Below are 21,755 nucleotides of genomic sequence, written 5' to 3'. Positions count from 1 at the left end.
GAGACGGGTGATGCTCCCCAAAGTATTTTTTTGTCACAATTTTGCACTGTATATTCAGATAAAAGGAAACGTCTTGAGGGCACTGTAGTTGGGGGGACAAGAATTTTTTTATAGAAAATTTCAAAGGGCCATAACTCTGTGAAAAATCATCCGACCAGAACCCGCTGATAATATGCACATCTCCTCTTGGTAGTGAAGCTTCCCATAGTTTCATTGAATTCCGGTCATTAGTTGCTGAGAAATAGCCCGAACAAGAATTGCACTACATGTACAGTAAATGGAAAATTTAAAAAAAATCAAAGGGCCATAACTCTGTGAAAAATCATCCGACCAGAACTCGTTGATAACATGCACATCTCCTCTTGGTAGTGAAGCTTCCCATAAAGTTTCATTGAATTCCGGTCATTAGTTGCTGAGAAAATGCCCGGACAAAAAAATTGTGCACCGACGGACAGACAGACAGACGCACACATGGACAGATGAAGCAGTGACTATATGCTCCCCCCAAAATAAATGTTGAGGGAGCATAAAAATCACCCATCATTAGAATTAATAAAATCCCCTAAGATTAAAATAAAACAAACAAACACTCAGCTTTTAAATGAACAAAATAAATCACCAGTTACATAAAAACAAATACACATCATTGAACAAAAAATATATACCATCAATTAACTGCTTTTACAATAATTTTCTTTAATTTATTGTTATTAAATTATTCAGTAGAGCTGTTAGGTAACTATCATCTTTATTTTCTACTAATACATGAATTGCACAATGTATGAATGTAAACATGAACTTTAAAACCATAGCAATGTGACCAGGTGCATTGATGTTTTCAAAAGGACATGAGCTAATGCCATAACATAAATTTATGTCTTGTTGAAATTCATACAGTCTCAAAAGCTTTAGATGTATGCCACTAGAAGATAATAATTGTAATATAAAGATCACAGGCAATGTGTCTGATCAAATTATGTTATGTCAATATGTATTAACATAAACAGCATATCACATTTAGGTCTTATAACCAACACAAAAATAATCGCTGTAAACAGCATTTACAGACACAAATTTTGTGTTTTTTTTTATCAATCACAAATTATATGACTTTCTGACTAGATGAATATACTACAAATAAAAAATTGTCAATTATTTTTATGAAACACTTGCTCTATATACTGTAAGCAAGAAAGGTTTTATTACTGAAAGAAAACAATTCAAATATTGATATAATAATTTAATATGTCATTTAAATTACACAGGTATCAAATGCAGATTTAGAGCATTTTTTAAAGCTTCTGTTATAATGCTCAAGGGTCCATGATCACAAAGATATTTGAGCTTCATGACATGTGTAATAACTTATCAGAGAAAACATTACAACTTAATTGTGCAGAAAATGTAATCAGATCACATAAATGGTGTAAAGTTATAAAGTCAATGTAAAATGAAATTATTATGTGTCTCTCAAATAGAGACCTTTTGAAAATAGAGAAAGCAATCTATGCAACAATATAGAAAACCAAGTAGCCATTGTTCTTGTTAACATTGAGGAATTGAAAGTTAACCTTCCATGTAACAATTAAAGTAAGTCATAAAGTGGTATACATTTTATGAAAGTGCTTCCCCACCATACACACCAATAAGAAACGTAAGTATCCTTTGTAAAAACATAATCAATGCCATAACATTTATAATGCCATCTGTAGCATCATCTTACATAAACATAACAGCAAGGTGTGATCTTTGTAAGCCCTATGTAAGACAGAGAATGATAAATGCAATAAAATTATCCATATTACTGGTTTCTGCAGAATTTGTCAAGGGGTTTGTTCCAGTAATGTTAAGAATTGTGTAAAATGTCACATTTAGGTTAAATAAAATAAAAAAATTCAGAACTAGTATCTTCTGTATTGGCATACCATTCAACTCGAGAAATATTTTGACGACATTGCAATAACAAATCAATCCCCAGTTTAAATTGTTTTGAAACTGGAAGGACATTGTGATCTCATTTACAATTAAAATATTTCAAAATTATAATTTGATGTAGTAAGATAACTTCAACTTTAAAATAATTTAATATTATAGATTGATGACTAAGACTTGACTATATTTTAAACATAGATTATCAGTTTTAACAGTCAGTGATCGTCATGAAATACTGTTTTTAATTTGTAAACCACCAAAGCTTTTGCATATTTAATGAAGACCCATGAAATCACAGCGAGAGGAATATAATCATTCAAAAATATGCTTTGCAAAAAATACTGGCAAGCAAGTGTTACATGTTACTTTCAAATGTAGGGATGCTGAATACATAAATGATTTAATAAACATTATTTTGTCTTCAACCTGCATACTGATAAGGACTGGTGGTTTAGCATAAAAATGGGTAAATAGGCAAATACAACAATTACAGCCACTATTTCACTACCATTGTTTTCCCAACTGGCTATACATATCATGAACATCTCACACAAAAATGGTAGTCTGCTTTAGGCAGACACAATCGCTTACTTGATTGGTTTTCCACGAATCTCCGACATAATAGAGCTTTCCCCACCAAGGTATTCATAGCACAGGCTCAGGAAATTATAAATTACAAATGCTGAAACAGATAAGCATGGATCATAATGGCAGTTACCAAAGATATTGAAGGTTTTTCTAATAAAATATGAAACCATGTTTTTGACTAAACATTATTTAGAATATTCTACCATTTTACAGTCATTAAATACAATAACACACCGTCAAAGTACACAAAGCCCCTGTTGTTGCTGAAGAATAGTAGACATTACATCTCTCCATACGATCTCGCACTCTTCCAAAGTACATACCTTCATACAATCTCATACACTGTCAAAGATCATACCTTCACTGCCATTTCTCACACTGTCAAAGCACATAATTTCATAGGAATCACACACACTGTCAAAGTACATACCTTCATACGATCTCACACACTGTCAAAGTACATATACCTTCATTGAAATCTCTCATACTGTCAAAGTACTGTTAGTACATATACCTTCATTGAAATCTCTCATACTGTCAAAGTACATACCTTCATTGAAATCTCTCATACTGCCAAAGTACATACCTTCATTGAAATCTCTCATACTGTCAAAGTACATACCTTCATTGAAATCTCTCATACTGTCAAAGTACATACCTTCATTGAAATCTCTCATACTGTCAAAGTACATACCTTTATACGATCTCACAAAATGTAAAAACACATACCTTCATAGTCATCTCACACTGTCAAAGTACATAGCTTCATAGCAGCCTCACACACTGTCAAAGTACATAGCTTCATAGCAGCCTCACACACTGTCAAAGTACATAGCTTCATAGCAGCCTCACACACTGTCAAAGTACATAGCTTCATAGCAGCCTCACACACTGTCAAAGTACATAGCTTCATAGCAGCCTCACACACTGCATCAAAGTAGTAGTACATACCTTCATAGCAATCTCTAACACTGTCAAAGTACATATCTTAATTGCAATCTCACACCCTTTCTAAGCACATATCTTCATACGATCTCACACTCTGTAAAAGTTCATACTTCATTGCAATCTCGCAAACACTGTCAAAGCACATAACTTCATACAATCTCACACACTGTAAAAGTACATACATTCATTTCGATTTCGCAAACTATCAAAGTACATACCTTCATTTCAATCTCTCACACTGTCAAAGTACATACCTTCATAGCAATCACGCACACTGTCAAAGTACACGTAATAGCTTTCATTGCTGAAGAACATCAGGCTGAGGAAGGAAGTGAAGCTGTAGATGGGAACAATGAAGAGAATACGGATGATCCAGCGCTGCTCGTTGGGGCACGTGTAGTAGCGCAGGTGGAGGTATATCTGAAACCCATACAAGCACTCACGATCAGGGAACATAAGTAGCAGTAGTAAAATCATTCTGACCTAAATGTACAGGAGTGTGCAAGTTGTGTGGGCCTGTGTTTATCAAAAATAAGTATTTTGCAGTATACATACTTTTTTCTTCAATTAACTTTTATTAATTTATCATTGTTTTTATTTAGATACATGTATATGCATGAAAAACAGGGATATGATTAGTTTAAATGTGTCCATATTAAAAGAGAATAACTTTGATATACCAATTTTAGTCAATAATAACTGTTAATTTTTTATCAATATTTTTATGATTTTTGTTGGAATGGAGCTCTGTGAAAACCAGTTATTGCATAAAATGGATCTTAAAATGACAAAAGTAAAATGGGTGTTATGCCATAAGCACAATGGACCTTAAATTGGAATAAAGAACATCTTAAAATGGTGCAAGTAAAATGGGTCTTAAAATAATGCATGTAAAATGTGTCTTAAAATAGCGACAGAAAAATGGGTATCAAAATGGTGTCTTTGTAACTCAAATGGGTCTTAAAATGGTGTAAGTAAAATGGAACTTACTCTTAAAATGCTATGAAGTATAATGGGTCTTATAATAGTATGAAATGGGTCTTATAATAGCATAAGCAAAATGGATCTAACAAAAGCATAAATAAATGATTCTTTAAATTGCATTACATGTAGTAAACTGGGTAGAAATTGATGTGAGCTAAATGGCGTAAGTACCGTAAAATGTGTCTTAAAATGGCAAAAGAAAAATGGGTATTGAAAATTAATACATGCTCTTGTAATTTTTGTTTATAACACCAAAGTTGGTTGAATGAAAATATAGGGTTCCCACTGTGACGAGTAGGTCATGCTAGTTGTGCATCGTGTTATTTCTTAAAATTTGACCAAGCATTTGTAAACATATTGCAAGATATGTACATTTCCAGAAAGTAAATTCATTTCTGTGTTGTATAAGACCGAGTTCATGGAAATCACTGCACAATTAATGAAGTTATGGCTGTTCAAAGCGATGCATTCTGTTTTCGGGTGATTTTGAGTTGAATACCTTGTTTTATATATATTTGATAGTGACATTTTTTTCCAGAGAAGTTGATTTTTCCTTATAATTTAATTATTTTTAATTCAAAATGACCTTTTTACCAATATATATCATAGCCACACGCTAACCACCTGTGGGAATAACAGACTGACAGACAGAAAGACCCGATTCTATATCTCTCCGCCTGAGGCCGAGGATAAAATATATTTCAGGATGACAGTGTACAAAAAATACACCAAAGTTTGAGATACAAGTCTGAAAACACATTTATTTCAGCAAACAAGCACTACTAATCAATAGCATCTCTATTTAGTATTAACCCACTGATACTGACAAAGTTCTTTCAGGCCAATGTGGAAGGCCTATGGGCTCTGGTAACAGACACCATAAGCTTACATTTATCAGGCCTAACTGACTTGTACCAAGTATGCCTACATCATGTCCAGCTAACTGTATCCTTAAAAGCTTACTATGAGAAAAATCAAACAAGATTATCTGCAGTTGCATGTACAAGAAACTGAATTTATACATTCTGTATGGTACATAGTAATTTGGTAATAAAAAGTAATCAAATGTTTTAAAGACATATCTTCTAAGAAATAAAAATAAATGAGAACATGATTCAACAAGAGAGATTGCCAAGCAATATTGTCCCCTACCGTTGAAACTCAACCATTGTCAGTAAAAAAAATTTATTAAATTTTTTGTTTTTTTGTTGCCATAGCAACCAGAATTCTTGACGTACATGTAGGAACGAAATGAAATGACGTGCATACTCTCCATATTGCCATCTATCCATGTTTTTAGTTTCATGAAAAAATATGAAGAACTTTAAAAGTTATCGCAGGATCCAGAAAAGTGTGACAGACTGACAGACTGACTGACACACGGAGCGCAAACCATAAGTCCCCTCCGGTTTCACCGGTAGGGGACAATTATATTGTATAACACAAGCAGTAGACATGTGTTCCTACAAGTTCTAGGTGAGGCTCACGACATTTTAACATACATATTTGTCAATATACCTACCCCCCAGCAACATCTCATGTGAAGCATAATTACATGTGCCAGATAGAACAAGCATTGTGAATGTCTTAAAACAGGATAATCAATGTTGTTTAATGTGATGTATAATGATGTATGATTAGCCGAGTCTGATGTATATACGTGAAGTCTTAGTGTAACTTGACACGGCCGGGCTTCAATTTGAACATCTGATACAAGGTTGCTAATGAGACTTTGTATGGATGTGCTAAAGGCCATACAGCTCTTAGTTGTTTATAACCGTGAAAACATGACTTGGAATCAGTCTTGATATAAGTCTAATGCCCTTAACTGAACAATAAACACATCAAAGAATATATTTTATGTCAAAAGACATTTTTTCACATGTTATATTTAGTTAAAATTACCATTTATAAAGGGCAGGCATCAAAGAGAAATTTAAATCCATTAAAGCTGCTTGGAAATTTTTCCCTACTTCATGTACATGTATTCATCCTTTATTTTTACCAAGATATTTTCTTAAAGACGTGAACAAAGGCACAATTCACCAAAACATTTAATTAATACATAAAAAATTATCAAGATAAGTATTAGTTCTTTAAAAATCTTGCTTTGACAAAATTTAATTATAACAGTAGATACACATTCATGAACATGGAAGGCTAATGTCCCAATGTTTTAATTCATAAGGACCCACAATGAAAACTAGTTTGTATTAGTTGCCTTTCCATGTACATGTATCTACTGTAATGACAACAATTTAGTGTGAAAAGTTTATGAACATACTGTACCTGCTTTTTAAAGTTACCTTTTCCTATAATATATATTTTTTATCTTATAAAGCCATATAAAACTCCTTCTTTCCTATTGTTTCATCCATTCCTATAGATTCATCCACCCCCTTATTTTGGTAATTATGACATATTTCTGATAAAACTTAAGTGAGTTATGCTTATTTAAAACAAGAGCACCGCCTTGCGGGTGCAGACCGCTCATCTATTTTCTTTTCAAAGGTGAAGGGACTCTCATTTTCAATCACAAAGGAGGGAGGGGTGGAGTCAAGAGGGGTGTATAGTGTGGGGTTGTGGACATTTATTACATTATCTTCCAAAAAAGCGAAAAAAAAAAAAAAAAATTCGGGGGGTGGGGGATGGGGTATTTTTTGGGTGCGATGGTTGGACGGTTTTTCAAACATAACCGTTTAAAAAAAAAAATGGGGGGGGGGGGGTATAGTGTGAGGGTGTGGTGGTAATTTGTGAGATGATCTTAAAAAAAAAAAAAAAAAAAAAAAAAAAAAAAAAAATCACAAAAAAAAATTGGGGGGGGGGGGGGGGGTGGGTGGGGTGGGGGGGGTGGGGTGGGGGTATAGTGTGAGGGTGTGGTGGTCATTTGTGAGATGATCTTAAAAAAAAAAAAAAAAAATTAGGGGGGGGGGGGAGGGCGGAGGGGGGGGGAGGGCACGGGGGATGGTTTGGGTGGAGTCTATTGTGGTATGTCAGGTAAGAGTAGTTTCGTCAAAGTATCAATCAAATCTAATCATAAATAGAAGTTATGGCAATTTTAGCAAAATTTAATAATTTGACCTTGAGAGTCAAGGTCATTCAAAGGTCAAGGTAAAATTCAACTTGCCAGGTACAGTAACCTCATGATAGCATGAAAGTATTTGAAGTTTGAAAGCAATAGCCTTGATACTTAAGAAGTAAAGTGGATCGAAACACAAAATTTAACCATATATTCAAAGTTACTAAGTCAAAAAAGGGCCATAATTCCGTAACAATGACAACCAGAGTTATGCAACTTGTCCTTTTACTGTACCCTTATTATAGTTTGTGAGTGTTCCAAGTATGAAAGCAATATCTATGATACTTTAGGGGTAGAGTGGACAAAAACATAAATCTTAACCAAATTTTCAATTTTCTAAGTATAAAGGGCCCATAATTCCGTCCAAATGCCAGTCAGAGTTACATAACTTTGCCTGCACGGTCCCCTTATGATAGTTCATAAGTGTTGCAAGTATGAAAGCAATAGCTTTGATACTATAGGAATAAAGTGGACCTAAACACAAAACTTAATCAAATTTTCAATTTTCTAAGTATAAAAAGGGCACATAATTCTGTCAAAATGCCAGTCAGAGTTACATTACTTTGCCTCCACAGTCCCCTTATGATAGTTAGTAAGTGCTGCAAGTATGAAAGCAATAGCTTTGATGCTTAAGGAATAAAATGGACCTAAACACAAAACTTAACCAAAATTTTCAATTTTCTAAGTATAAAAAGGGCACATAATTCTGTCAAAATGCATGCCAGAGTTATCTAACTTTGCCTGCCCAGTCCCCTCATGATAGTAAGTAAGTGTACCAAGTTTGAATGCAATAGCATTGATACTTACTGAGAAAATAGGACCTACATGTAAACGCAAAACTTAACCAAAATTTTCAATTTTCTAAGTATAAAAAGGGCACATAATTCTGTCAAAATGCACGCCAGAGTTATCTAACTTTGCCTGCCCAGTCCCCTCATGATAGTAAGTAAGTGTACCAAGTTTGAATGCAATAGCATTGATACTTTCTGAGAAAAGTGGACCTAAACGCAAAACTTAACCGGACGCCAACGCCAAGGTGATGACAATAGCTCATATTTTTTTTTCAAAAAATAGATGAGCTAAAAATCTATAACATAGATGTAGTATTTTGGTTAAAAACATGTGATCTTTGAATTTTTTTAGGGGGGGGGGGGGGGGGGGGAGGGCACCGGGGATGGTTTGGGTGGAGTCTATTGTGGTATGTCAGGTAAGAGTAGTTTCGTCAAAGTATCAATCAAATCTAATCATAAATAGAAGTTATGGCAATTTTAGCAAAATTTAATAATTTGACCTTGAGAGTCAAGGTCATTCAAAGGTCAAGGTAAAATTCAACTTGCCAGGTACAGTAACCTCATGATAGCATGAAAGTATTTGAAGTTTGAAAGCAATGGCCTTGATACTTAAGAAGTAAAGTGGATCGAAACACAAAATTTAACCATATATTCAAAGATACTAAGTCAAAAAAGGGCCATAATTCCGTAACAATGACAACCAGAGTTATGCAACTTGTCCTTTTACTGTACCCTTATTATAGTTTGTGAGTGTTCCAAGTATGAAAGCAATATCTATGATACTTTAGGGGTAGAGTGGACAAAAACATAAATCTTAACCAAATTTTCAATTTTCTAAGTATAAAGGGCCCATAATTCCGTCCAAATGCCAGTCAGAGTTACATAACTTTGCCTGCACGGTCCCCTTATGATAGTTCATAAGTGTTGCAAGTATGAAAGCAATAGCTTTGATACTGTAGGAATAAAGTGGACCTAAACACAAAACTTAATCAAATTTTCAATTTTCTAAGTATAAAAAGGGCACATAATTCTGTCAAAATGCCAGTCAGAGTTACATTACTTTGCCTCCACAGTCCCCTTATGATAGTTAGTAAGTGCTGCAAGTATGAAAGCAATAGCTTTGATGCTTAAGGAATAAAATGGACCTAAACGCAAAACTTAACCAAAATTTTCAATTTTCTAAGTATAAAAAGGGCACATAATTCTGTCAAAATGCACGCCAGAGTTATCTAACTTTGCCTGCCCAGTCCCCTCATGATAGTAAGTAAGTGTACCAAGTTTGAATGCAATAGCATTGATACTTTCTGAGAAAAGTGGACCTAAACGCAAAACTTAACCGGACGCCAACGCCAACGCCAAGGTGATGACAATAGCTCATATTTTTTTTTCAAAAAATAGATGAGCTAAAAATCTATAACATAGATGTAGTATTTTGGTTAAAAACATGTGATCTTTGAATTTTTTTAGGGAAAAATTAAATTTAGGTAAGTATTAAGTAAAATCGGCTACCCATGCTGTGTAAATACCAATAATTCTGAAAATATTCCCGTTTAACAGTATTTTTGTGTTTATTAGTCTATAAGAATATTTATTTACTGATTTATATCCAAATTACTTAAAAAGCTTTATGTTTTCCTATAAAAATTATGACTGAACAGATTGATAGGAAAGATACCAACAAATCAGGGTTGCTAAGGTGCCCACCTAAAATTGGCCTGTTACTAAGGAAATACCTGCATTGTAAAATATTTTGCCATACGTTTGTGGGGAAGATATAAAATGTTTAATTAAATGTCTCACTTGTGCTGAAAATCTTTTCATTGAGTAGAAAAAGTCAATTTCACTCTTAAGTGGCCGAATATACAGGAAAAGAGGCTACTTATATAAGTTTTATTTGACCCAACTGTGTGTGTATAACTCCATTACCACATTCAGTAGTTCTGGTCACAGCATATTTGTAAAACCATTTTTCAAGTTTAATATTCTATGTTTTTTTTTCTTTCAAGCACATAATCATAGACATGAATTTCATAAATATTTTCATTCTGTGGTCAATTTATGTTGACATAAGTTATTCAAACATTCATAGTTACTTAAGGTAGCGCACCTCTAATGGGCACATATCCAAATATAATCTAATTAATTATTTTCTTAATCAGCATCATTTCACTGAACTACATGCAAATTTGTAGGTAGGCTTTCCATGCTTTAAAAAAAAATATACCGATTTTTTCAAAACCACCCCCACGCTCGGCTTTTGTCCAGTTTATTTTCACCACTGGGGTATATAAAAGTTCCATAATTCATTCAAATTTCCAAATATGGGCATGCAGTTGGTGTGTACAGATGCTGTAAAGGTGTTTAAAGTTTAAACAAGATGAAATAATTATTCTTTTACAGACATTTATTTTTTACAAATTTTTATCTATGGAAGAGCGCCATGAAATGTAAGTGATTTCAGCCAAGTAAAAATGGGGTCGGTTAAAAACAAAGTGTCATAAAATTCAAAATAGTATCATTTAAGTCATATTTTAAACTTAGTTTTTATAGAAACACTATATACAGCAAAAATACCAAGAAATAGACAGATTTACCGTTTACTTTTTGAAATAAAAATAAAAATGCAACATGCATGGTTCGTATTTTCAACAGTAAATCACCCAATTTCGCCATGACGTTGTTTTAATTTTAATAATTGAAGAATGTGCATAAAAATTGCAACATATTTAACAATAAATATAGCTTATATGCCATATTAAATCAAATTACGTTAGAAAATAAATAAAACGCGTCGCAAAAAAGTATACGTCGTCGGCAGGATTCGAACCTGCGCGGGAATATCCCAAAAGATTTCTAGTCTATCGCCTTAACCACTAGGCTATGGCACCTAATAGTAGGCTCTTCAACCTTCAAAGAAATCGCGGGAAATCATTAGAGGTGCGCTACCTTAAGTTGGACAAATATACTTGGACAAATGTATTCAATTTTCAACAGTCAAAGGGCTTTCATCCAATTAGATGCAGATCCAGACAGTGCATTCTTCCTTATCTCTCTATGTTGATGACTAACCTCTGGTATAGGGGAATGTAAAGCAGGACAGACACTACGGAATCATGTCATAACCAATAAGCATCAACTTACATGTACATTTACATATCCAAATAGTAGCACAATAACCATTTATGAGGAAACAAAATTAGTTAAATTACATAATGTTGTTGATTTCTAGGAACTCACATAAGGCTCACATGTGAGTCTTAATAAGAAGCCAATGAAATGTCCACAAGTAATTGCTGAGAATGCTGTCATAGCCCTGCCATATAGGCTAGCAAAAAGCCTTGTTGTGAGAAGATGGACTTCAGGACATATAAACATATTAGGACTGTAATAGCCAAGAGGGTAACTCATGAACAGACATGAATGCTGGTCTGAAGCTACGAAGGAATTCTGCAGATGTTTAATATCATCAATTGAAATACATGCTTAGCAGCTAAAACAAGTGGCTTTTTCACTTGCTGTTGTGACAATACATGGCATAATACATTTAATGTAATAAGCACATACTATCAATGTAGCTTTCAATAATCAAGACTTAAATTTCTTGGGACAATGAACAATCAAATAATCACAACTACATGTAATATATTTATTCAGAGGCATTCATAATCAAGCATTTGTTTATTAATTAAAAAAAATACTTGTACATAAAAAATTATTTCAGAATTACTTCAAAAAAGAGGAAGCAATAACAAATGGGTGTGGGAGAAAAAGTTTGTTTACAAATTTTCTTATAAAGCCCAAGAGAATTGCCTGTATAATAGCATTCCTCCTTCTGCTATAAACACTCCGAACTAATTTCAAGACCACAAGGCAAGCCTTATGACAAAATCAATAGTTATCAAATAGGACTGTACACTGGGAACTGATTTCCAGTCGTCACGCTGTGACAATTCAGCTCATTTTCCTGAAAGTCGATGTCCACTGAAAATTGCATGGCTTTATCCATAACTGAGTAAAGAACCATGTACACCCTGACAACCACACTGACCAATCACAATTAACTGCAAATCTACAATGGATGCGAATTCCAGAAAATTGCACTTGACAGGGACAAGAGAGAAAACTGTATACATCAAGGGGGCCAGCCATATGGAGAACAAATTATATTGTAAGCTTTCTTCATAATGGAGCTAACCTTATTTACATGTACGCAGTTTTACTTGAGGTTTCTGTTTGTACAGATTTATGTTTCTGAGTTATTCGATATACATGTACATGCACTATATTATTTCAATTTGTTATTACATATATGAGCTATTCAAGTTGACACTCATGTTTTTCCACATTGCCATCACTTTTCACAACACTCAGTCTCGATGTACTACATAGTTCGTACGGATCATCCTTAACCAAATTCAAGCATTTTAAGACTTGTTCAGGCTTTTTTCCCCCATTTCATGAGGACTTCTCTAAAAAAATTGGGGCAAAAGCCTTTCAGACTGCTATTCATTCATATCATCAGGGATCTTTTTTTTCGGTTTGGTCGGTCCTAGACCGATTGGGGTCATGAAAGACCGATTGAAAATCCCAAACAGTCGGTCTGATTCTGTTTGCTAAAATTCCCATGTCATGAAATCGATTACAAAGTGCACATGCTAACACACCCTAGTTACATTCTTTTCTCGATAAGGTGTGATAAACCATTCGCCGGTCAGGACCAGTTTATTGCACGTCAGAGTATGACCCCAAGCAGAGAAGATTCGCGCGGTTGTGTATTAGTCATGCGTGAATAACCCCGTGTCAATATAAATCGATAATTTCACTGGCTTATACCTAGCACACTAATCGGTCCGTAATGTGTACTCGTCCACGATAAAATCGTCGACAGTTACTTCGGAGATGAAAACCTCGATGTTATCCTCGTGGAAATTGTGCATTTCATGCATGATGCAGTAACCTTTCATATAAACAAAGAAGAAAATCGGATATTCTGCAATAATTGTGGGCGGACCTTATACACTGAAAGCACGCGCTGTAACTAAACAAAACATGCAATAAATTTTTCCACCAGCATAATAATCTGGCAATAAATGAATGAAAGTCGCGGATCTGATTGACAGAACAGCCGAAAGTTATTTTTATGGGCGGACCTTCACATAAAATAGGACACAAGAAAAATAATATAAAATGTATAATTTTTAGTAAAAATCGTGTTAGAATCGAAATAATTCGTGTACTTTATTGTTTGTTGTTGAATAACCCACGACCGGAAGTTTAGATGCGTGATTTCAAATCACTTGTGCTTTGACGACGATTTAAAACATCGGTATAGACTTACACAGATTAATAATATTGACAACGATGAAAAAAGTCGGATAAAACAGCACATGAAACAACTAGAAATGGCGCGGCAGAGGCCGACGCGTATCCCCACGCCGAATGTTTGACCTAGGTGTGCCCCAGGGTTGGTAATGGGGCCATGCATAGCTGAGATTGACCGTATTGTCATAAGAGAAGTTCATCATCAATTAGAAGTGAATTGGTGTAGAAATGAAGAAGTTATAGTAAAAGGCAATTTTGGGTGGGTGTGACATATGTGGGCAGGGCGCCCCAGGGTTGGTAATTGTGCCATGCATAGTTGAGATTGACCGTATTGTCATAAGAGAAGTTCAGTATCAATTTGAAGTGAATCGGTGTAGAAATGAAGAAATTATAGTAAAAGGCAATTTTGGGCGGGTGTGGTCTATGTGGGCGGGGCCCCAGGGTTGGTAATGGGGCCATGCATAGTTGAGATTGACCGTATTGTCATAAGAGAGGTTCAGTATCAATTTGAAGTGAATCGGTGTAGAAATGAAGAAATTATAGTAAAAGGCCATTTTGGGTGGGTGTGGTCTATGTGGGCGGGGCGCCCCAGGGTTGGTAATGGGGCCATGCATAGTTGAGATTGACTGTATTGTCATAAGAGAAGTTCAATATCAATTTGAAGTGAATCGGTGTAGAAATGAAGAAATTATAGTAAAGGCAATTTTGGGTGGGTGTGGTCTATGTGGGCGGGGCCCCAGGGTTGGTTATGGGGCCATGCATAGTTGAGATTGACCCTAATGTCATAAGAGAAGTTCAGTATCAATTTGAAGTGAATCCGTGTAGAAATGAAAAAATTATAGTAAATGGAATTTTTTGGTGGGTGTGGCCTATGTGGGCGGGCGCCCCAGGGTTGGGATTGGGGCCATGCATAGTTGAGATTGACCCTAATGTCATAACAAAAGTTCAGTATCAATTTGAAGTGAATCCGTGTAGAAATGAAAAAATTATAGTAAATGGAAATTTTTGGTGGGTGTGGCCTATGTGGGCGGGGCGCCCCAGGGTTGGGAATGGGGCCATGCATGGTTGAGATTGACCGTATTGTCATAAGAAAGGTCCAGTATCAATTTGAAGTGAATCGGTGTAGAAATAAAGAAGTAAATGTAAAATAACCTAAAAAAATGAGTGATAATTTCTGACGCGGCCCCACCCCAACCGCTATAACTTTTGACCCAGGGGTCAGATCAAAATTCCAAATAGTGCAGGGTCGCACATATGCTCATAGCTACCATGTGTGTAAGTTTCAAGGTTCTAGTGCTTTTAGTGTAGGAGGAGATAGTGGCCAGGACGGACGGACAGACAGACGGACGGCGGAGATAACCACAATATCGCCACCTTTTTTTCAAAAAGCGTGGGGATAACAATGAAATAGCAAATGATAAAACCAATTGAGAAAACTCGTATGTTCCGTTAAAAAAAAATGCCTAAGGGAATTTAACTTGTACATTTATTATACCGCCTTCATGAATGGCAAAATTAATTATTATATATTTTAACGTAATTTGTCATGATTTCAGATATAAATTTTGGGTTACTTTTCCCCCATTTAAATCCAGACCCATTGATGTAGCGGGAAAATATGATCCCTGCATATCATCATTAGCCTCCTACATTTTATAAGTGGCTGAAATGACTGTGGTGCTTACCTGGTGGCAGGTGATAATGATAGCAGCTATGGCAAATGTGCCAGCTATTCCCTGAGCGGCCTTCGTCTGAAGGAAGATCAGGGGCGTTAGGTGGGTAACATTACTGGCAGCAGTAGTGATTTCAGACGACGTATTGGGCAACATGGACGTGGTCATCATGATGCTGGTAGCATTCGTCACTGCAGCTATCGTAGTATTGCTAGCCATTCTGGCTTCTTACTTGTAGCTGTAAATAAAGAAGAAATTTGTCATCAATAGTTGTTTAACTTTCTTGGCTTGTTTTTGTTTTCATATCGCTCATGAAGTTTCTGTCTCGTTTATGTTGCAAAAAACCTCCTGAACAACCCGTGCTATGCTCAAAGAGCACACACCAGTACATGCACATCGAAGTGGTACACGCACTTTTTGAGTGCCCCTTAACTGACTCGCAGACATGTCTACAAATGTTCCTAGAAACCGTTCAGCCACTAAGTGCACCACTGCACGAACACTTAAAAAACGCAGAACCTGCAACACTGGTGTTGTACCTCATGGGAATGATTGATGACGTCATACCAGACTTGATGCCTATAGAACTCTATCCAGAGTTTTTGATTTACCGCGCCAATTTTCTACAATCGGTACTCGCGGTATAGACATCAAGAGAACTTCACGCATGTCGTCAAACCCTAAACCTGGCACTTCCAAATTTCACTTTATTTTTTATTAGTGAAGTGCAAAAGACGCTGATTAGGGTATCAATATGACGCGTTCAAAGAAAAAATAAATAAAGTACACCCTTGCTATAACCAAGGGTCATGCTTGGAAACTATCTATGTATTTACATGTATATATATATTTATAACAATTTGACTTAATTTCTACATATTTACATTGACTGTCTTTTGTATTTATGCTATGTTTGTATCGTTTGTTTGTATCACGTATATCTTTAGAAAATGGAGGCAATAAAGATATATATATAACGCCAGCAGACCCGAATGAATACACTTCATTTATTCCAATCAGGTAAATAACAAATACAATAATAAAACACGTGAAGTCTACACTGTGTATTAGCAACCTGCTGTGGTGATCCCTATCTTATCAGCTCAATACACAGGCACCTGGCTACTGCTTTAAAACCCTGTTGAATACAATAATACGAACTGATTAACCGTTTAATCCAATTTATTTACCATATATTATCTTATATACGCGTTCTATGCTAAATAATACAGGTAAAATCATTAGTTGATGTGGATATCAGTACAGTTAATAAATGTCTATATATTCAAATCATAGTATACGCAATTTTATAATCCCGAAGTAATCTTATTTACTGAAATATGATCTACGGTAGCTAGAATGGATCAACATTACCATTGCACATTTTATTAAGTTCTCAGTTATCTGTTTTTAAATAGAGATAGCCTAGTTAAAGAGGGCGATAATAAAGTGTGGAGGTGGATATTAAGAAATAAGAATAAGATCCATTTTCGCATGACACTGGCAGTATAGCATGTAGTCTTAAATAAATAAGACACATTTAAAACATGGATAAAATATAAATAAGACAAATAAGAATTTTTCATTTCTTCAAAAAATAAGCACGTAGTCACATATAAATAAGATACATTAAAGACACCCTTACAGAAATGAAAAGGTAGCTGCTGACTAGCCGCTAGGTAGTGACTACCTAGCCGCTACCTTAAAAGGTAGCCAAAATGGGTATCCTGGAGGTAGCGAAAGTCAGCCAGTGGCGGCTAGGTTGCGGCTGAGTAGCCAAAACCTATAGCCGGTACTGGCTAACATAGCCGCTAGTGGCTACTGTAGCCAAAAGGTAGTCAGAAACAGAACACGGCGACCTATTTCAATTAATTTGACAAATTTTTAGCTGCTAGCGGCTAGCGGAAACTGTAGCTAAAAAATAGCCGAAAACAAAATTTTGGTACAATAACCTGTATTAAATGAACACATTGTAAGCTGCTAGCGGAAACTGAAGACGGACGAACGAACAAACGGACGGACGAATGGACGAAAGAAGAGACCAACGAACAGATGCACGGACGAACAAAGGCATTATGAACTCCACAGCACAATTCAGTCAATAAACCCATTCATCGGAAACGTCCGAATGCAGAAAGAACAACCAAAATCAAGTTTAAATAGTGTTCAAGACGGACGAATTGACAGACGAACAAACGGACGGACGAAATAAGAGACGCATGGGCGCACGGACAAACGAAGGAACGACCCAATGAACGGATGGACATATGCATATGCGGACTGCACAGACTAATATGGGACGACACCTTACGCACATTCATTAAACCCCGTTTTCCAAAAGCGCATATGCCTAGAGTATTCTTCAAGATTAGCTGACTCAGGCTTTCTTTTCTAAATAATTGTGTTAGCATCTGTTGCTTAGACTTTCCTTTTTCGTTCGAAGCATCCATTTTTCCCTGAGTCTGCAACTCCACTTTCTAAATCTGTCTTTCATTTTCAAGTCGCAAAGCGACCGTCAAGGGAAGTTACTCTTATATACTTTTTTAGCCAATCAAAAATAGGTCATTACACGGCACGCTTCAGTGATTCAGTTATCAAGGTAAATTGACAAGTAACCCAATGTTTGAAAAAGTCTGATCGCAGTGTGAAGCGTGACAAATTCAGACATTAGACATGTGTAGTGTTTTTCCCAGGCCATTTTAGCGTGGCGAAAAGCCACGCCGCCCTCCCGGATCGCCACTCTGCCCTTTTCAAAGGCAAATTTCGCCAAGCGCTCTTCTTTTCAAAGGCAAATTTCGCCACGCGCCCTTATCGATAACATCTTTATTTCCTTACGCAAAATCAGCTTCCTTGATTGTCTGTGATGCTCCGACTGGGTGCTTGATTTACTCGAGAGACGTCAACATCTAATCGACTAAATTAATCGAGTAGATTTAATCTATAACAGTGCTCGATTTATAGGTAGTCAAACTGACTGCTCCAAAGCTGTGAATTAGTCATGCGTGAATAACCCCGTGTCATCGATAATGCCGGAGGCTATGTTATACCAAGCGCACTTTTCGGTCGGCAATGTGTACTCCTCCACGATACTTCGAAGACTTTTGATGAAAAACTCAATGTTATTCTCGTGGCAATTGTCCATTGCATGCATTATTCAGTTATATCAAAACATATATTTTACGCTTAATTACATTTAAAATCACAAACAAATTTATTCTTTGTCGTTTTCGTCTTTAAGATAATTAGATCTAATTATGGAAATAATTACTGAGACGTATACTAATTTAACAAAATGCGAATCGCGTATACGATTTAACGTTGCTATGCGCACCTGTCGCTTACATCATTTGACATTTTATCAACATGGCGGACTATACAGAATTAAATTGTGACTCTGAAAAAATGGCAAATAATGTTGTAAACGATCCAATTAACGATGGAAGGAATTAATGAAATGTCTGTGATAATCAACGATGCATAAAATGTTTTAGATAGCAACACCAATTATTTATTTATTTATAATCTACTCGGTGGATGTATGTCATGGAAACGAGTGTTTGCATATTGTTAGCGATCAATTTACTCGCAATGTTATTTTTAACATCTGTCAAGATTATGGTTAGAAAATGGGATAAGACAAACATGGTTTCATTTATATGTTAGTGAATCTGTGTATAATCAGATTCATATGCATATATTGCTTTACTATGTTTGTCGTGCTGTACAGTTTATTGAAACAGCATGGAACTTAAATGTACATTGCAAGGTAAATATATTAATATAAATCATAGTAAGTTAAATACACCTATTACCATTAAATGTGCTTGTTTATATGTTATTTTTTTCCAAAACTGCTTCTGATGCGATTACATGTTTCCCCGTAATTCAGGTATTCAGGGAACGTTTTTGCCCTTTTTTGCCTAAACTGAGCGCTAAAATGCCCTTTTGAAAGTAATGCGCCATGCCCCTTTGCCCTCCTGGGAAAAACACTACATGTGGATTATTGACCAAGGCGGTGGTCATTATCCCCTGGGGCCTTTCCGGTATTAAATGGTGTTATCTATGTAATCTTACTGGCGATTTGTACGGCCTGAAAACAGGCATTTAGATTGTGCATTTGAACACGGACTCAAAACACGCTGTGGGACCTATATTTATTAAAGTAATTTGTTAGAAAAATTACATATTGTCTCGAGTAAAGATGAATCATAAAACAAAACAATAGTTGCCATCACACAAACATGATGCAAAATAAAAAATTACAAAATTTTATGTAGATTTGGGTAGATTTGGAAGATTTGGGCAGATTTGGGTAGTTCGTGTCGCCCTTTGAGCCTTAATATTGGTGGTCTTTAAAAAAAAACTGACTCAGGCATTAAATGGTTAATAAAAGTGTCACTGGATAGTTTTCATGAGCATAAACAAACATGATATAACAACAAACCACATTGTGAAAACAAAAATTAATTGTTAAAGCCAAAGGCATATGTAAATAATATTAAACCACCTCTTCTCACTTTTACCATGTATGTTTTTTTTAAGTTTTCTTGACTTCTCTAGAAATAACATACGATACATTTTAAAGTCGTTACCTTATTATTGAAACACTTAAATAATATGCAGTCATAAACTAAATCCTTTAAATCAGGTTATATTGGTTCACAGAACATGTTTCGAGACTGTCAAATTCTATGTTAACTCACTGGATTCTGACCGGAAGTGACGATTAATCATTGATTTTCGCGTCATGGATAAATATTAATGCTGAAAATCGATGTTTTCATTATAACATATCACACACCGCAATCAAATCTGAGTGATATACGTACATGAGCCTTTAATTGTAGTAAGATGTCGTGCCGGTATAAATGGCATGGTAAAGAGGAAAGATAAGCATTGTTGTTAATTAATTCCACGTACAAACAAGTCTGTCTATTTGCACGTATCATAGAAGGCTACACTAAACTTAGTAAAAAAATACTTTTTCAATCTGAACGAATCTGAATGAATCTGAATAAATACGTTGAGGTAACCAAGTTTGGCTTTTATTCGACGGGGATTGCGCATGAAGTTAATATGAGCTTGGCAAATGCCCCACTGTTGTCGATATTGCGGCCTGAAAACACTCAATAGAAGTTCACGATGCATTAACTGAGTAAATTCTAGTAAAGAATGGTTCTCAGAAAGAAACAGTACTTAAATTTATCACTGCTTGTGTGTAGTGGCTTGAAGAACTAAGAGTTGTTGCTCACTGATTTTAACAATATATTTTGATGGATGTCGCCTTGCTGGTATAGGTCTCACACTACACCCCCATGCTCCAGTTTAGAGCGAATGAGCGTTGAGTGTGCGGTTTCCCGACAGTTTTGAGGGCAGTATCCGAGGCTACGTCTCAAAACACCTAGCATAGAGTTGGCCCGTTTTGTGATGTTTGAGATATTGGTTTTCCCTTTCAAGTCATTGGAGTAAGTAATGCCTAAGTATGGGTTCTCTTTGACGTTTTTGAGAATTATTTTGTCAATAGCGTAGAAGAATGAAAAATTCGATTTTGAAATGAGGAGGTAACATTTTTTAGATTTTAAGTGCATTCCCCAACCATAGGCTCATTTTAGTAGGTTGTCAAGGTCTTCTTGTAGAATGCGGTGGTCTTTAATTGAGTTGATGGCTCTATACAGTAAGCAGCCGTCTGTGAATAGCCGGATGTGGGATTTCACTCTTTCTTGTAGATCATTAAAGAGGCCTTTTCACGTTTTGGTAAATCTACAAAATTAAAAAAAAGTTTTTTTCAGATTCGCAAATTTTCGTTTTAGTAATATTTGTGAGGACCATGCTCTAAAATAGCCATTATATGCATCTTTGGACGATTTAACAAGAGCTGTCACCATAGGATGACTTATGCCCCCAATAAACGCTTGGTAGAAGTTATGAGCTTTTTTCGAATCCTAAACGCAGATTTCGAACCTAAACGCGGACCCTAAGTTCAAGGTCAAGGTCACAGGGGTCAAAATTTGTGTGCGTATGGAAACGCATTGTCCATATACGCATACATGACAAATATGAAATTGCTATCTGAAGCGACATAGAAGTTATGAGCATTTTTCGAAATCTAAACGCAAAGTGTGACGGACAGTCTTGATACAACTTCTGACCAACTCTAGTAAAGATCAGATGAAAAATACTTCAATTAGAGACCGGACAGCATGCTAAATCCTTGAAATGCACTAAGTGACCCAGTGACCTAGTTTTTGTCCCGGCATGACCCATATTCGAACTTGACCTAGATATTGTCTAGATACAACTTCTGACCAAGTTTGGTAAAGATCGGATGAAAAATATTTGAATTAGAGAGCGGACACGAAAAGTGTGACAGACAGACTGACAGACTGACGGACAGACTTACAGACGGACAGTGCGAAAACTATATACCCCCTTTTCTTC

General features: G+C 35.7%; 1 protein-coding gene across 2 annotated transcripts in view; it reads right to left on the bottom strand.

The window, feature by feature from the left end:
* Positions 1 to 20,271, bottom strand: part of LOC127866138 (transmembrane protein 184B-like) — a 33,445-nt gene extending 13,174 nt beyond the window's left edge. Inside the window, exons 1-4 of one of the 2 annotated variants that reach the window (XM_052406551.1) lie at positions 20,147 to 20,271; positions 15,330 to 15,555; positions 3,723 to 3,888; positions 2,524 to 2,614 (exon numbers count right to left, since the gene is read on the bottom strand). In XM_052406551.1, coding sequence (XP_052262511.1) covers positions 2,524 to 2,614; positions 3,723 to 3,888; positions 15,330 to 15,536 — 464 coding nt within the window. In that variant the 5' untranslated portion in view covers positions 15,537 to 15,555; positions 20,147 to 20,271. Of the gene's footprint in view, positions 1 to 2,523; positions 2,615 to 3,722; positions 3,889 to 15,329; positions 15,556 to 19,909; positions 20,030 to 20,146 lie in introns of those variants that run through there. The other variant, XM_052406550.1, reaches the window with a different exon arrangement.
* Between the last annotated feature and the right edge of the window lie 1,484 nt (positions 20,272 to 21,755).

This window comes from Dreissena polymorpha, chromosome 2, assembly GCF_020536995.1.
Source record: "Dreissena polymorpha isolate Duluth1 chromosome 2, UMN_Dpol_1.0, whole genome shotgun sequence".
NCBI classification, from domain to species: domain Eukaryota; kingdom Metazoa; phylum Mollusca; class Bivalvia; order Myida; family Dreissenidae; genus Dreissena; species Dreissena polymorpha.
This window is presented reverse-complemented; position numbering and strand designations above follow the sequence as displayed.